Source organism: Canis lupus, chromosome 3 (assembly GCF_048164855.1).
Source record: "Canis lupus baileyi chromosome 3, mCanLup2.hap1, whole genome shotgun sequence".
Taxonomy (NCBI): Eukaryota; Metazoa; Chordata; class Mammalia; order Carnivora; family Canidae; genus Canis; species Canis lupus.
This window is the reverse complement of record NC_132840.1, coordinates 50,225,908-50,239,862: the sequence shown is the minus strand read 5'-3', so window position 1 is coordinate 50,239,862 and position 13,955 is coordinate 50,225,908. Positions and strand designations below refer to the sequence as shown.

The 13,955-nt window shown below is 45.9% G+C and overlaps 1 protein-coding gene across 2 annotated transcripts in view; it reads right to left on the bottom strand.

Annotated features, from left to right (window-relative positions):
- PMP22 (peripheral myelin protein 22) overlaps positions 1-13,955 on the bottom strand; it is a 32,347-nt gene that overhangs the window by 8,569 nt on the left and 9,823 nt on the right. For both annotated transcript variants that reach the window (XM_072821062.1, XM_072821061.1), the window contains exon 4: positions 230-370. In XM_072821062.1, the coding sequence (XP_072677163.1) occupies positions 230-370 (141 nt within the window). The remainder of the gene's footprint in view (positions 1-229; positions 371-13,955) is intronic.

The following is a 13,955-nucleotide window of genomic DNA, read 5'->3' as shown; positions in this document are numbered from 1 at the left end:
GTCCTATTCCCTATGGATCTCATTCTGTGGAACAGTGGAGAGTTCCCAAATCCTAAGGTGTAGGTATGCACTCAACGCACATAGTCACCCACCTGTACTTTATAAAAACCATCCAAGGTACACTCAAATATCAGTCATTCTGGGGCCATGTCCCTTTACTAACTGATCATTCCCCAGCCATGGACATGGACAGGCACAGTCTCCCCCATGAACTTCATTTCCAACTTACCGGCAAGGATTTGGAAGACTCCAGTGATGTAAAACCGACCCCCCTTGGTGAGGGTGAAGAGTTGGCAAAAGAACAGGAACAGCGACAGAACACTAAAGATGATGGACAGGATCATGGTGGCCTGGACAGACTGCAGCCATTCTGGGAGGGGAGAGACATCAGGTTAGGAAGAGCTGGCCAGGACCAGGGGACAGCTGTGCCACGAGGAGCATGGTGCCTGGCGCACCATGACCACTGAAAGCCATAGTCCTCCCAGGGGGCAGAAGCCATCTTGTATGAACAGAACTCAGACAATTCACTTTTATAATACATACTTAATTATGGCCATTTTTAAGAAAAGGCTGTAGGGAAATAGCTCTAGTTCCACTCATAGGAGTTAAACTCAAGTTAAAATATGTCAAACTCCTTCCCAGGTTTTTTCCCAGTGTACACATGTTAGAGGGTCCTAGCCCCACCCACTATCTGCTCTCTTCTTGCCCCCAAGAGGTTTTAAAGGGCTTGCTTAGTGGAACCCCTATATTCCAAGAATAACTTAAAACCACTCTTCAAAATATCAACATCCATCAAGGAGGTAGGAATCGTGAGGATGGCTGGGAAGAGCAAACAGTATTGAGGCCAACACCAGTTTTGTAGTAAATTGGAAGAAAACGCAGATGGAGAAGAGGAGGCTATGAAAATCCATTTGCTCAGCCAAGCTGTATCTTGGTATCTTAACCCTAGTCCTTAGCCTCAGCACAGAGCAGTCTGTGCTCAGTCAAATCACCAGGTGGGACACTGGGTTCTACTTCTGTAGATTCATTGAACTCCCAGGTTGGATCAAATTTCCAAGCTTCCAACTGATATTCAGGCAGAGAAGAGAATTCTGTAGTTCACCTTCTACTGCAAAATAATGTCATTTCAGGGAGGAAGGGAGAAGAGGACAGCCTGGGTTCAGCACTACGGAGGGAACCTTTGGTGTCCAGCTAGAGGAGCTGCATTTAGCTCTGTCCATCTGTCACCCGCGTCCTTTCTTCCGAGTGCCAAAGAATCACTGGGGTGAGTGCTGCTCTAAACAAGGCAAAGCAACTGGAGAAGCCACAGGGCTTTATCCTCACAGCGCAGTAACTGGCTACCATGTAAAAGCTTAGAGAAACACATCAATGCTCAACACGGTACTCAAAACTATGAAATCTGCATGGCTTATAATCAATCACCAAGTAAGATGAACCTGGTATGAGTTGCAGGGAGATCACGACAGAATCTTAAGGGCACCGGTTGGGTTAACTGTCACCAGAGTTTCATGGAAGATTTTTCCAGACACAGACTGGAAGCATTTTACAGTTGGAAGAAATGTCAGAGATCAACTAATACAGCTCCTTTGTACTGAAAGGGATTTCCGGAGATGTTTTGATGAGCCCAACTGGCACAGCCAAATCTGGGAGGCCCTTGATTCCAGTCTAGTATCCTTTTCACTGTGATGGAACATATGCTCCTTTTATGTTTTCAATTTCTTTGTCAATTAAGGTAAGAAAATGATGTCCTACATTGTGAGCCATCCTAACTTCATTTTTTTATATACCTCTCCATTAAATCTGTTTGTCTTTCTCCAGCCTAGTAATTCCTCCAGGGGAGCAGTCTGCAATAAAGTTAATGTTGCCATAATACTATTTTTTCAAAAGTAAATCAATTATCCGGTACTCTGGTAGATGAGGCTGGAAATATCAATATATGTGAGATCTAAATCCAGAACTGAAACAGTGATGGAGTTTTGCTGGGAAATGTTGGGTGTACACCCACCCAGGCAGCATGGCTGGTACAGATGACAGCCTGGATTACCTCCTCCAATTCTAAAACCTTTACTTACTCTTTACTCCCCACTACCACTAATAATAGACCTCATATTTAGAGAAAACTCAAAATCTTTGTTTTTTTTTTTCTTTTTTTTGAAAACTCAAAATCTTTGAAGTTAAATGTACATGAATAGGAAAAATCCCTTAGATTTAAAAATGTAACTAAAACCTTCTTGAAACTTCTTTTGCCAATACTTTGGACTTTAGTCCCAACCCCATTACAATGGAGTTATTTTCCCATAATCTGTCAAATCAGATCAGAATAAAGGGCTCAAGGAAGTTTTCATCCAATGAGCATTTGCTGAACATCTGCTGTTTTGAGGCCAGCCCCCTGGTTGGCTCTGGGAATACAATGCTGAAGGTTTTTTTGCCACAGGTACAATAAATAAAACACATAGATAAACATAGTAAGTATAATAACATCATCAATCACAATATACATAAATGGATTCACATCCCTTGTTAGAAGATGTAGAACTTCACCTTGAATTACATAATTCCTATCAATAGTCTGATATAAATAAATAAATAAATAAATAAATAAATAAATAAATAAAAATAGTCTGATACAAGAGATACACCTAAAACAAACAACAGCCGAAAAATCAAAAGGTTTTAAAAAGAGGTGCCAGGCAAATATTAACAAAAAGAAAGTAAGTTTAGTAATAATGGCATCAAACAAAACAGAATTTAAATTGAAAAAGACGAAAGGGGCCAAACAGGGATACTTCATAGTATGGAAAGATCCAGTTCACCATGAGGAAATAAGAGTCATAAACCTTTATGCATATAATAACATGGCCCAGAAAAGGTATAAAGCAAAGAACACTTAGAATACGAGAAGAAATTGACAAAATCACAATTATAGTGAGAGACTTCAGCATACCTCTTTCAGAATAGACAAATCAAGTAACTAAAAAACAATTACTGTAGCAGAGAGATTATTGATAAAAGAAATTTTGTGTCCATATAAAAAAGATCATAAATTATTTTCAAACTCAAGGAAACTACACACTACACATTAGGCAACAAGAAATGCTCAATAAATCTCAAAGGAAACAGAAGTGATAAAGGCACAACTGGAGGAGAACAGAAAGTAGAAATGAAAAACAAACTGGCCAAAATAAGATTGGAAATTTAAAAAATAGTATTGGGACAAGGAAATGAAGATGAGAACTAAAACGTTCTTCAGCAAGGATTGGTATTGAGAGTAGTAAATGCCAAATCTACAGGTGGTGGTCCAATCAGTACTCAGTGGAAAATGTATACCCTTAGAGCTTTCACTAAGAAATAGAAGTATTGACAAAGAATGAACTAAACTTTCAACTTAAGAAGTTAGAAAAGGAATAATTAAATGAATCCAAAATTAATGGACTCACTAATAAGAGCAAATTTTAATAAAATTTTAAAACGACAGAAATACAATCAATTAGAGAATCACTTTCTTTGGTGGGAGTGGTGCTCAATAAGGCAGATAAATTTTATTAAAGCACATAGAAGAAGTGTCAAAGACACAGAAACATACTATGTTTCCAGATAGAAACACTCAAAATCTTAAAGACACCACTTACCCCAAAGTAATGTACTAATTCGATGCTATCCTAAATAATATCCCAACTAGAACTTGACCAACACTTTAAAAACGTATCTGAGTGGAGCCTGGGTGGCTCAGTGGTTGAGCGTGTGCCTTCAACTCAGGTTGTGATCCCGAGGTCCTGGGATCTTGTCCTGATTGGGCTCCCCACAGGGAGCCTGCTTCTCCCTCTGCCTGTGTCTCTGCCCCTCTCTTCTCTCTCTCTCTCTCTCTGTCTCATGAATAAATAGATAAAACCTTTAAAAAAAACATATTTAATGGTGCTCAACCTTTTAGTATCTAGGAAAATGCAATGAAATGCACAAGGAATGTGATGCCAATGTTTATCAAATTGGCAAAAAGCAAAAGGGTTGATAGCATCAAGAGAGTACACGTACAATAGATAACCTCTGTACACTGTTCAGAGGAATGATAATATGATAATCCTGTGACTGGCAATTTGGAAGAATACATTTTAATCCTTAAATGCCCATAATATGAGTCCACAATGTAATTACTATATTCTGGATAAATACTTAAACATATACTCAAAGAGAAATGAATAAGGATGTTCATCGTACCATCACTCCTATGAGTGGAAACAAGTTAGGGTAAATGACTACAATGGAGTATTTTGCAACAGTTAAAAAAATCACAACTTCGAAAATGAACAATCTTTGAAAGATCTCCAAGATGATGAAAAGACTAAGGTGTACACACAACAGGATGTCACTGTGTAAATACACACCCAAAAACTACATAAGGAGGTGTGAATATGCACACACACACACACACATCAATGTGTGTGTGTGTGTGTGTTCACTGGAAAAAGAGCCAAAGACGTGCCAGAGTGATATTCACACTGCCTCCACGAACTGGAGCTGGAATGGAGGAGAGTTTGGTTTTTGGTTGAGATCTCTATCATTTGATTTATTTTTAATAAGGAGAATGCTTTCATGTAAAATTTGAATAATTAAAAATAATCTAAAAGACCCCAAGGTACACTAGACATTGCCGGTCATAATAGGCAAGGACGCTAAAATTCGAAGAAGAGTTGGAATCTGGACAGGACTGATCTTCCATTTGCAGAGAGGAAAGACACTTATCCTTCCCTCAAATGCTATCAAATCAGAAGCTGCACATGGGAAGCAGGGGTGGGGGAAGAACAGCAGCGCTGAGCCAGAAGGGAGCAGCCTCCGCTCCAGCCTCAGGAGGCTGCCTGAGTAGTCCAAACGCCTGTCAGTATTAATCAGAAGGAAGCCCACGATGTCCTCGCGGCTTCTGCACTGCAGAGGCCACTGCTCCAGACCCAGAATCCTTCACCTGGACCGGACTAGGCCAGGAGAGCAGGGAGGTATCCCGGCTCAGGACACGGCAGGGGTTCCATCCCATAGGAGGATACGCGAAGCCTGACCACCAGCAGTCGCGTGCTCCAGTTACAGTGGTCCAGGGGATGGCTCTGTCACCTGCTTCTGCGGACCATCGGCTTAACTTGCCACTTACCACGTGCCTGGCCTTGAATTTCTCTTCTCTGACGGGGCATACTGACTGGCTGGTCGGCCTGGCGCAATGATCAAACATGCTGATATGAAAGCTCTGTCAAAGGATGATGCCAAGTACCTCATTTAAAAAGCTGATGTTAGGAGCACCTGGGTGGCTCGGTCGGTTGAGTGTCTGCCTTCCACTAAGGGTGTGATCCCGGGGTCCCAGGATTGAGCCCCGAGTCGGCTCCCTGCTCAGTGAGGAGCCTGTTTCTCTCTCTCTCTCCTACCTTCTTCCACCCCCACACATGCTCCCTTGTTCCCGATCTCACTCTATCTCAAATAAATAAATAAAACGTTTTTTTTTAAAAAAGCTGATGTTGAGGACCAGAGTAAATAAGCATTTACAGACTGTTCCAGCAGACGGTTTACTCCATCTGCGTCACTCCCATAATGATTGATGGGGACCACAGTGCTCACACAAGCCACCATATAGTTGAAGCACCAACCAGAACTGCAGAAGTATTTGGAAGTATTTGCAAATTATCTGTAAAGAGTCAGACCGTGAATATTTTAGGCTTTGCAAGTCACAGGTCTGGTGTCCATGGCAACTATTCGGTTTTGGCATCTTAACACAAAATGGGTCTTAGTCAATATGTAAATGAATGGGTGTGGCCCACTCCCCCAATAAATCCTTATTTACAAAATCGGGCAGTGGGCCAGATTTGGCCTGCAGGCTTCAGTGGCTAACCTCTGCTATGGCAAAGCAAAGCAGATGTACCAGATGTCATTATTAGGGTAGAGAGGTATCCGATATAAGGGACAGAGCTATCGATGACAAACCTGCTCTGTACAGAGCGAACCTAACAGGCCACCACTCCAAGCGGCAGATCTGAGCTCCTCTCCGAGCCCCGGTGCAGAGACACACTTTGGCTCCGATTGCAAGTTTGCAATCATCCGCTGAGCCCGTCACGATCACCCAGGGTCATCCTGCAGGCCCCAAGTGGATGCCTAGGTAAGTATTTGTGGAATTGCTCGTGGCAGCGTTTTAATCTCCAACCCTGGTGCGAGGCACAGGGATCAGAAGGCCTAAAACTCTCCGCAGACTTGGTTCTAAGGCCCCCGCCAGGCCCAGGAGCTGCTGACAGCTTTGTGACAGGCGGGCCCAGCTCCCCCGGCAGACAAGGGCAAGCTTGAGTTACTCAGTGATCAAAGCTCACCTCAAGGTCAGATTCCTGCGGCCGTGGCAGCTTAGCAGTGAAGGAAGTACATGTTCCCCCGCAGCTGTATTCTTAGCCCGGCCTGCAGTCCAGGGAGCTACGGGCTCCGAAAGGATGAAGGAAGCACTTTTAAATGCACCAGATCTTCTGGGCCCTTCCGCACCTTTCATTACAGAACCACCTGCCCCTCCCATCCCCTGCTCCGCCTGGAGTCCCGCTCTGGGGAATTCAGAAAAGCTTCCTGACTCAGTCAAGAGGACCGGTTTTCTTGGAAGGGAGAGGAAAGGGCAGATGCGGGAGAGTCAGAGCAAACACAAGGGAGCCCAGGAGAGAATAAAACCTCCAAGAAAGAGGCCATCAGAGGGGATGGATCCCAAGGGCAAGAGATCAGACTGCACAGTGGCATAATGCTAGGCTGCTTTCAAAAGCATGTGACCAAGGGACGCCTGGGTGGCTCAGTGGTTGAGTCTTTGGCTCAGGATGTGATCTCAGAGTCCCAGGATCCAGTCCCAAATTGGGCTCCCTGCAGGGAGCCTGCTTCTCCCTCTGCCTGTGTCTCTGCCTCTCTCTCTCAATCTCTCTCTCTCTCTCTCTCTGTGTGTGTGTGTGTCTCTCATGAATAAATAAGTAAAGTCTTTTTTAAAAAACAAAAATAAATTAAAAAAATAAAAAATCATGTGACCAAAAAATAATAATAATAATTTAAAAAATAAAAGATTTTTTTTAAAAAAGCACGTGACCACCAAGGCCTGGCTCTCCCCACCTGCCCTCCCATCACACCCTGCCATTGTCGTTCCTTCTCCATATGAATGCCATTCCAGGAATAGCTGAGTTGCCAAGAGGTCTCTATCCAGGCTTCACCCACTAGCTGCAGTATGTGCAGGGCTGAGCGCGTGGGGCTCTGGCTTCTTCCTCATCCAGACCAGCTGATGGCTTTGAAAGAAGGTTCAGGTCTCAGGCTGAATGCAAACCAGAGGGGAAAGCTCTGTGCTGTGCGGGCCCTCAGCCCACAGATCTGGGCCCAGAACTCAGAGACCAGGAAGGCCACATGGGGAGGAGGTCCTTTCAGAGTCTAACTTTTATCTGTGGCTTAATATCAACAGTCTTCTGCTATGGGAAAATAATACAGCACAGAGGTACCTGAAAATATGAAGCTGTCAGAGGCTTCCTTTATTTCCAGTTGGAAAATTCTAGTAACTAGAGGATCAGGTTAGGCTAGGCTGTGTTTGTTTCTCAAAGAATTGTCGTGGGACCACTTTTTAATCAACCCACCGGTTGATTAAAAAAACAAAAACAGGGCACCTGAGTGGCTCAGCGATTGAGCCTCTGCCTTTGGCTCAGGTCGTGATCCCAGAGTCCTGGATCGAGTCCCGTATCAGGCTCCTTGTAGGGAGCCTGCTTCTCCCTCTGCCTGGGTCTCTGCCTCTCTCTCTGTGTCTCATGAATAAATAAATAAAATCCTTAAAAAAAACAAGAGGGGATGGGTTCCATGGTCAAGTCCATTAACCTCCCTCCTTGGATGTTAATTCCAAGGCGCAATAAAATATTAAAGGCTCAGAGAATTCTTGCCATAAAGGAAGAAGCCTTCTTAAGTTTCAAATTTGTGTGTTTTTCAAATTGACTCATCAGAAAACCTTTTTTGTTTCAAGAACAGACCACTTGGAACAGTTGGATTCGGCCAGAGAAATGGCAGTCCAGGACAGAAACGCATTGTTTCTGAGCTGTACTCTCTGAGAGTGTACAGTGGATGAGGGGGGACGCCCGCATTATTCTAAGGATCTTTGGGCCTGAAAGGCATTTTCCACATAATAATAACCCGAAGCCCCCTCTCCTCTTAATCCCAAAAGTATTTTTGAAAAGGCCAAGCACCATGGTGATTAAGAGCTAGAATCAAAGGACACCTGGGTGGCTTAATGGTTGAGCGACTGCCTTCCCTTCAGGTTGTGATCCCAGGATCCTAGGATCAGTCCCACATCGGGCTCCCCACAGGGAAGCTGCTTCTCCCTCTGCCTGTGTCTCTGCTTCTCTGTGTGTGTCTCTCATGAATAAATAAATAAAATCTTTATTTAAAAAAAGAGCTTGAATTGAGCCCCTACCTCACTGGTCACAATAATCCCCCCTTCCCCTAGCACAATGCCCTAATCTCCCTTGCACACCTACTGAAATTCTACCCAATTTCCACGGCCCATCTCAAAGGCCACCTCTGCTCACGACTGTCCCCCACGCCATGTCACAATTATATCCTGAATATGAAGAGGCCCCACGACGTGATGTGGAAGGTGTCAACTCCAGGCCCTACCTCCGTACTCGTTCTACTGGGCAACCAGGGCACCTGCCCCAGGGTCCCAGTTTGTTAGAGGCAGGCCCAGTGCAAAAAAGCAAGGACTCCTGGTGTCCATTCTACTGGGTTTTCCACCACAATACACGGAGGTAGTGGTGATGGTGGTACTGACAAGTTCAATGATGTTTTGAAATCTGATGAATTAAATGATCCTGCTGCCCTGCTTTAGGTTTAGAATTCACAGGAGCTGGGGAGGGAGGAGGGCAAGGTCACGAGGTCTCCCTCATCTCTGCTCATGGACCCCTGCAAAGCCAAACCAGCACCACCCCCCATCCCGCATCCGAGGGGCAAGAGGAGGCTCATGCCTGCTTTCTAGAGGCAGTACTTGACACCAGAGAAGCCACTGAGAGAAGGAGGCATCACCCAGACAAGGGAAGACCCTCCAATCTGAGTACTTGAAGTCAGCCTAGGGACCCTTCATGGCTTGAGGATGAGCCATGCCTAGCACATCATTAGAAATGACCGGACATAAGAGGGGACACGCTTAGGTCCAACACAGTCACTGCTTCGTGCCAATACCTCATGGCACTCCTCCCATCACTGACCACTCTTTCCCAATCCCTTCCACTAACTCTGACCCTCACGCCATTTAATCACTGGAGTATCCTGACCCTCAGCTCTGGACTCTGTTCCTTTCTTCCTAACCCCCCCTCTCTCAACTCCCTAGGTAAGACCATTCAGCTCTAGACACAACACCCTCCCGTAGGGATGAGTGACTCCCATATTTGGATGTCTAGCGGAGGCCTCCGCCATGAGCTGCCAACTTGTACATCCCAGTGCTCTGCTCCCATTCCATAATCTCAACATAACAGCCAGATGAGCTCTCAAAACATGGATGGAATCATCCACTCTTCTGCTTAAAACCCTTCACAGTGTCCTGATCATCCTCCTCAGTCCAAAGCCTTGCAATCTGGCCCCAAACCCCTCAAACCTCACCTTACATCTTATACCCCTTCCTCCAGCCAGCACACTCAGCCACACTGGCCTCTTTTCATTACAGGATGGATCCCTCCCATCTCCATCCATAAGACAGGGAAAGAAGGAAGACACCTTCCATAACTGGCTCCCCCCAATATGGTGACTTTCCATGTCATCTCCCTGTTTCCTGCAGAGTCTTTTCCACTGCCTACATTTGAGTATTTTTTGTATATCCTTGTCTCCACCAAGTAACCGTGAGCCCCACTAGAGCAAAGGCTGGGTCTTTCTGGTTTGGCTCTGTGTGGTCAGCTTGTGGAGCAGTGCCTGGTACATCAGATGCACTCAACATATTTAAGGAATATAAATGAAAGGACTGTGCTATTAGCTCTTCGAAAATGGGAGGCCCTCTTTAAAGGTAGTGAGTTCCCCATCACTAGGAGGATAAACATGGGGTGGGCACAGTGAAGAAGGAGGGCATCAGCTCAGATGTGGCAGGAGAGGGATGGACCTGATGACACGCCCAGACCCCTACCAACATTGAGAGTCTATGTGTGTGCCCGTGGAGAACACTCAGGAGGCTTCATGCCAGACATCCTTCTCTCAAGCTCTGAAAAACCAACGCCCACAACCTTGGGCCGCATTATGGCCAATCCCCACTCCTGAAATATAAGAGGTGCTTTCTTGACTCAGTTGGAACCCTGGAAACTGAAATTCTTTGAAAAAGCAAAGACTGAGCTTCAAGGGCCATGTGGTTGAGACTCAGGTTTGAACAAGCGTTCAGAATTAACTCCTGGATGTTGGCATCTGATGAGAAACTCTGCGGGTTGAAACATTAGCATTATGACACCACATCCCATCCCCTGTGCCTCCCTCACCCGCCAGGGCCTCAGCAAACCCACAAGGGCCTGTAAAATCAAGAGCCATCACTTGGGTAGAGATTGTGGGTTGGCCCAGAGAGCAACGGAGATTTTAAATTGCAAAACATGAACTCATAAATGCAGAGGGCCTCCTGTGTTCTCTAAAGCCTGACCAAGAGCTGAGCCACAGAGGAGGAAATGGTCTGATGTCCTTGCCGAAATGACAATGCCACCAAATGGATTTAAAAAAGAGAGAGAAATCTGGAATCTTGGAAGACACAGACAACAACTGACCGCTGAGGCTCAAGCTAGGGGCTCCCGAGATTGGCAAGCTTTATATTTCTCTAATTTTCAATCCAAAGCGTCAGTCTCATGCTGCCCACAACCTGATTGCCATGAATTTGTTGTTGCCATTGTTGCTTAGAACAGAAAGAAAAAGCATCAACTGCTCATTTTCTTGGCTTGGGATCCTGGCTCTAGCCCACACTCTGGCACAGCAGACCTGCCTGGCGTCACTGGGAAATGGGGGTGCATGTGTGCAGCTGCCCTCAGACATGAGAGGTGGCCCTGTATGTTCTGGGGACAGACTGGAGGAGGGCCTTGTTTTTTCCTTCATGCTTTCGTGTTCAGCATGGGCCCTCTCTTTTAAAATGAAGAGAATTCAAGAACATACACATTTTATGTGTGGACACCTCGGTATGAAAAAGTTTGTGAGCTCTCTTCTGAGACAAAGGAGGACTTTTTCAGTGGGGGCAGGGCACAGGAGACAGGTTTTATGAAAGATGGAGTCTGTGAACCCAATGAAGACCAGGCCAAGCAAAGGGGCAGGCAAGGTCAGGGCTGGGCCTGTCCAGCGCCTGGGGTCCCAAGCAGCCCAGGGCCTGAGTCCAATACTCCGACCCACTCGGCTACCCACCAGGTTCACGTAGATAAAACAAAAAGTGGGAGAATGCATGTGTGTATTTGGACCTAAAATGTGCAGACTCTGGAGAATTCAAAACAAAAAACATTAGTTGGGTCAATGCAAGGCACAGGTCTTGTGGAACCTTCTGGGTCGGTAGATTTTAAACTCACTCACTGTGTAAAGGCTTCCAGGACTTAGGGAGAAGGTTCAGTGCATCCACCCCGACTCCCCAGATCCCAACTAGAGCTGCTCAGATCTTATTAGTTCGAAAACCAAGGCTCCAGGAACTGGCCTCATCTGTCTCTGGATGGATGTCTGCTCGTGTGGATGCTGCCCCACGGGCCTGTCTGTTGTACCTCGAGGCTCCACTGTCCTACTCAAGGCAGAGAGAACCTATGTGTTACCCGATACTAATTTCCTATCAGGAAATAACATTATGGCTATATGGAAAATTAGATGTGAAATAGGTAGATTCCTAGGGGATTTTCTATGAAAATAAAAAATCCCAACGAAGAAGATGAGCACGATGGTGGAGGAAGGGCAAGCAATGATGAAAGTGATAAGAATCCCACGTCTCAGGACAATCACCAGTCATCAGTGCATTTCTACTACCAAAGATGTCTCATATGTTCCGCCCCCTAAATGATCCGGGCTGCCACTCCAACTTAGAGTAAAACGGACAGCTGAAAGATGCATATAAAACATAGCAGGTCTGGGTGCCCGGGCGGCTGGGTTGGTTGAGCCTCTGCCTTCAGCTCAGGTCATGATCCCAGGGTCCTGGGATCTAGCCCCGCATTGGGCTCCCTGTTCAGAGGGGAACTACTTCTCCCTCTGTGTGCTCTCTCTCTCAAATAAATAAATAAATCTTTAAATCAATCAATCAATCAATCAATCAATCCAGCCAGTCTAAATGAGATCAGAAAAAGTAGAAACGCACCTGTATGCACCAACTGCCTACTAGGCTCTAGAAGGACCTATAGACAGGCCTACTCTTCTGCCCCTCGGCCTCTGTCTTCCCACGCTCTGGCCTGCCCTCCAGCCCTCCTCGCTGCCAGGCCCCTCCCCTGCCCTGAGGCCTGCATTGAGTGGCCCCTCTGCCTGGAACCTGCCCCAGATGTACAGATGGATGCCTCCCGGTCATCCTCAAGGGGTCAATCCGACAAGAAGCCTCCCACCCCCAGCCCCGGCCCTCATTACACATTACCCTGTCTCACTCTCTCTGCACTTCCCATCCTTGGCCCCAAATTATCCATGTTCTTTGGCTGTTTTTATCGCCCGGTGAAATGCAAGCTCTTGTTCACTCTTGTATCCTGGGCGTGTATAACAGTATCTAGTCCTGGTAGGCATCCATGAGTAGCTGTGCACCAAAGAACAGGAGAAGGGAGAAAGGGGGAGGGGAGGACCTTGGGATGGGAAGTTCATGGTCAAGGAAGTAAGAGGAGGCTAGAGTTCCAAGATGATGGGGGAGAAGAGATGGGAGATGAGGGTTCATGGGAACAGATCATTCAGGTAGATTCCTATGCAATTTGGTAAAGATCTTCATCTGAAGACTGAGACCAAGGCAGGGACTCTAAAATGCTTCAAGCCCAGAGTCCAAGGACTGGCTTTGGGTTTTTAAAAATATCACCCTGGGGATCCCTGGGTGGCTCAGAGGTTTAGCACCTGCCTTTGGCCCACGGCATGATCCTGGAGTCCCAGGATCGAGTCCCACGTCGGGCTCTCTGCATGGAGCCTGCTTCTCCCTCTGCCTGTGTCTCTGACTCTTTCTCTCTTTGTGTGTCTCTCATGAATAAATAAATAAAATCTTAATAAATAAATAAATAAATAAATAAATAAATAAATAAATAAATAAAATAAAAATATCAACCTGGATTCAGTATGAAAAGCAAGTCACAGGGCAGCCTGGGTGGCTCAGTGGTTTAGTGCCGGCCTTCAGCCCAGGGTGTGGTCCTGGAGACCCCGGATCAAGTCCCACGTCAGGCTCCCTGCATGGAGCCTGCTTCTCCCTCTGCCTGTATCTCTGCCTCTCTCTCTCTCTCTCTGTCTCTCTCTCTCTATGTCTCTCGTGAATAAATAAATAAAATCTTAAAAAAGAAAAAAAAAGAAAAGCAAGTCACAAATAAAGAAGAGAAAGGTGGGGAGTTCAGGGGCTGCCTCCGGGGCTCTGATAAGTCCTGCAAGGTATGGCGACCCACAAGGGAATGGCCAATGGCCGGGAGGTGCCCTATGATGGCACTGAGGAGCAAGGACGAAATGCATGCAGACATTAGCAGCATTCACTAAAATCCTAAACCCTGTCAGAGAGGTGGGGTTTGGTGGAAGACACGGACTGGTTTGGGGATGCCCATGAGACAGCCCCGTGGAAATGTTTAGAAGGTAGCTGGATATGCAAGTCTGGAATTCACAAGAGAAGTCTAGGCTGGAAGAAAAATAACAAAGATCCCAACCAGAACAGTGGGGTGGTGTTTCAAGCCAGGCTTACTGGGAGGTGCTCACTATTAAATTTCTAGGAATTAAGAAGCCATGTTTCTTACAAAGCCAAATGACTACATTCTCAGCCTCCCTTGTTAAAAGGTGTGGCCGTGTGACTAAGTTCCTGTACA